We start from the raw sequence: 3,576 nt of genomic DNA, 5'->3' as shown, positions 1-3,576 counted from the left end.
AGTAAAGATCCTGCACTTTTCACCATAAAGATAGTGTCTCCACAACTTCAACGCAAAAACAATAGCGGCCAACTCCAAATCATGAGTAGGGTAATTCAACTCATGGGGTTTTAACTGACGTGAAGCATAAGCAATCACCCTACCATGCTGCATCAACACACATCCCAGACCATTCAATGAAGCATCGCTATAAACCTCGAAATCACCACTATCGTCCGGGAGTGCCAGAACAGGTGCTTGAGTGAGACAACGCTTCAACTGTTGGAAACTCTGTTCACACCTATCATCTCACTCGAATTTAACATCTTTCCTTGTTAGTCTCGTCAATGGTAAGGCAATCACCGAGAAATCTTTAACAAATCTCCGATAATACCCCGCCAAGCCAAGGAAACTTCTCACCTCGGTGACGGTTCGCGGTTGCTCCCAATTCTCCACCGCCGCAACCTTCTGAGGGTCAACTAGAATACCCTGAGCAGAAATGACATGCCCTAGAAACGCGACTTGATTTAGCCAAAACTGGCACTTGCTAAACTTAGCATATAATTGATGTTCCCTCAACCTTTTCAACACCAAAGTAAGATGTCGAACATGCTCCGCCTTCGACTTAGAATACACCAGAATATCATCGATAAAAACAATCACAAACCGATCCAAGTAAGGCTGGAAAACCCGGTTCATTAAATCCATAAAAGCTGCTGGTGCATTCGTCAACCCAAACGGCATAACCAGAAACTCGTAATGACCATAACGAGTCCTGAACGCCGTCTTAGGAACGTCCTCCCTATTAATCTTCAGCTGATAGTACCCGGACCTCAAGTCAATCTTAGAGAACACACAAGCACCTCTAAGCTGATCGAATAAATCATCGATACGAGGCAACGGATAACGGTTTTTAATCGTCACCCGGTTCAATTGCCTGTAATCGATACACAGCCTTAAAGTTCCGTCTTTCTTCCTCACAAACAATACTGGAGCGCCCCAAGGTGAAGTACTAGGCTGAATAAAACCCTTATCCACTAATTCCTGCAGCTGCACCTTTAATTCCCTTAATTCCGCAGGGGCCATACGATAAGGAGTCAAAGAAATAGGGTTAGTACCTGGAAGCAACTCGATAGTGAACTCCAAATCTCGATCTGGTGGTAACCCAGGCAAATCCTCGGGGAAAACATCTGGAAAGTGTCGGACGACCCTCACGTCCTCAACACCACAAGGAGGAGCCTCATCCAACACCACATGGGCTAAATACCCCTGACAACCCTTAGTCAACAACTTTTTCGCTCGTAGCGCCGAAATAACACCATGTCTCACCCCACTCTGCTCACCAACAAAAGTAACCACAGGTAGTCCAGGACGACGAAATGTAACCATCTTCCCGTAACAATCAATATTGGCACGATTGGGGTGCAACCAATCCGCGCCCAAAATCACATCAAAATCAACAATATCTAACGGGATAAGATCAGCGGGCATAACCACGCCCTCAACTATCACTGGACAACCTGGGTACACACGATCCACAATACATCTCTCCCCTCTAGGCATAGTGAACTCTAAATCATACCCTAGAGGTGTGGGGCGAGGTTGCGTCACTTGAGCAAATGTATGAGAAATCACAGAATGTGTAGCTCCACAATCAATTAAAACTCTAGCAAAATAACCAAGAATATTTAACGTACCCATAATCAAATCCGGGTTGTTCTGAGCATCTTGTAGAGAAATGTTGTGTATACGCCCCTGGCCCTGCTGCCGTCCGCCACGACCTCTGTTCGCCTGAGCACCACGACCCTGCGTACTACGCCCCTGACTGGGCTGACTGGTCTGTCTCGAAGACCCTGCACTGCTAGTAGCAATCTCTCCAGGCTGAATCTGTCCTCCCTGATACCATTGAGAACCGCCGGCTGAAGCTGGAGGATACGGCATATAACCGCCCGAATACTGAGGGTAACCACCCTGGGAGTAGGGGTCCTGAGGATACTGATACTGTCCCGAGGCATAGGGAACAGCATCACCCTGGTAATGGTAAGCTCCACCTCGACCTGCCTGTCCGTAACCACTAGGACCTTGAATCTGCTGTATAGGGGCAGGTGGTGGCAGGAAAGTCTGCTGCGGTCTCTATTGCTGACCCTGGGGACATTGTGCGGCTCGATGCCCTATCTGCCCGCAAGTGAAACAACCACTACTGCCCCGCCTACACTCGCCAGTGTGCCGATTATTACACCTCCGGCAAAGTGGGGCCCTACCTTGACCACCGTCCCCCTGTCTCTGGCCCCGAAAACCACCAGTAAATCTACCTCCCCGTCCCTGACCTGTGGCACTGTAACCACCACTAGAAGAGCTAGAGCTGTTACCACCCCTCTTGAAGTTTTGAGTCTGACGAGGCCCGAGCGATGCCTGACCTTTACCTTTGTCGTCCTTCTTCTGATTACCACCCTTTTCATCTTCATCACTCTCACTCGGCATATTCTCAGAGTCCTCGACTCTCAACAAAACCTCGTAGAACTCCTGGTATGTATCACAATGAGTGGAGGTCGACATCGAACGCCACTTCTTCTTAGTGCCGATGCAAAAACGGCGAAGCATCTCCGCTGGGTTACTAGCAATCTCAGGGTGGTAACGAGACAAGTCAGTAAACTTCCTATAATACTCATTCGCAGACATCTTCCGCTGTTTCAATTCAGTGAATTCCTGTTTCTTGCGATCAATATACTCTGGGGGCACAAATCTCCTCTTAAATAGCCTAATGAAAACATTCCAGTCCGTCTTCTCGGCTGGAGTCAAACTACGAAGCTCCTGCTCCCACCAGGATGCAGACTCCGTACCCAGAAACCATGAAGTAGTCTCGACCCATCTCTCCACAGGGAGATTCCCCTGGTTGTTCAACACTCGGAAAGTCTTCTCAATATGCTCCAACCAACGCTCCGCGGCCTCGTGCCCCTCGTGACCGTGGAATTTATCCAATTTCAGGTTGTACATAGTTTCCAGAGGAGTCCTCTGGGGAGGGCGGATAGCTGCCTGGATAGCAGTAGCAATAGCTTCCCCCAGCTGAGTGATATCGGGGAAACTAGACTCATCTGAACGGCGTGGTTCCCGACGAGGCGGCATAATTCTGACAGAAGGCACCAAAACCATTAGAATACTCACAAAAGACACAGGACTGCCAAACCTAAGCTCTGATACCAAACTGACACACCCCGACCGAGATCAGGGCATGCTGGCCGCCACGTGGAAGTGACGTAGCCATGTGCACAGTGCGGAAGCTAAACAGTAATATAAAAGTGCGAATAATTTAAAAACTAGCAAATATAGAGTGATAGAATATGAGCTAGCTTAAATACGACACTGAATTCAGAGCCTAAGGCCTATAGCAGTCCGGAGGAAACAATACAACAAAAGTACACCCGAAGGTGACCCTACATAGGTGAAGGTCTGTCAGAATGCCGGGACGTCCCTGGGGAAACCACCGAACCAGCTAAGCTACTAGAACCTGGAGGGGCGCAAAAACAAAAGCGTGAGTGGGCAAAACAAATCTCTTAGAAAACCATTTCATAAAACATGATATAATCCCTCGCCGTAAAA

General features: G+C 48.4%; 1 protein-coding gene across 1 annotated transcript; it reads right to left on the bottom strand.

Moving 5' to 3' along the window:
- Window positions 1-2,150: 2,150 nt before the first annotated feature.
- Window positions 2,151-2,973, bottom strand: LOC125468402. The gene is made up of 3 exons (XM_048564086.1): window positions 2,845-2,973; window positions 2,403-2,790; window positions 2,151-2,314 (listed from the first exon to the last, which is right to left on the bottom strand). The coding sequence occupies exons 1-3, from the start codon at window positions 2,971-2,973 to the stop codon at window positions 2,151-2,153; spliced, it is 681 nt and encodes a 226-aa protein (XP_048420043.1).
- Between the last annotated feature and the right edge of the window lie 603 nt (window positions 2,974-3,576).

Source organism: the organism of the source record quoted next, unplaced genomic scaffold, assembly GCF_019419815.1.
Source record: "Pyrus x bretschneideri cultivar Hongxiangsu unplaced genomic scaffold, Pyrus_bretschneideri_v1 Contig38, whole genome shotgun sequence".
In the NCBI taxonomy this organism is placed as follows: domain Eukaryota; kingdom Viridiplantae; phylum Streptophyta; class Magnoliopsida; order Rosales; family Rosaceae; genus Pyrus; species Pyrus x bretschneideri.
This window is presented reverse-complemented; position numbering and strand designations above follow the sequence as displayed.

What these genes read in the sequence shown, in the direction of transcription:
- LOC125468402 (XM_048564086.1), bottom strand. Translation starts at nt 2,973, where the DNA reads ATGTACAACCTGAAATTGGATAAATTCCACGGTCACGAGGGGCACGAG. An exon ending in ATCTCCCTGTGGAGAGATGG is followed by an intron (nt 2,791 to 2,844) that starts GTCGAGACTACT and finishes TGGTGGGAGCAG; the next exon opens with GAGCTTCGTAGTTTGACTCC. An exon ending in TCAGAAGAAGGACGACAAAG is followed by an intron (nt 2,315 to 2,402) that starts GTAAAGGTCAGG and finishes TGGTGGTTACAG; the next exon opens with TGCCACAGGTCAGGGACGGG.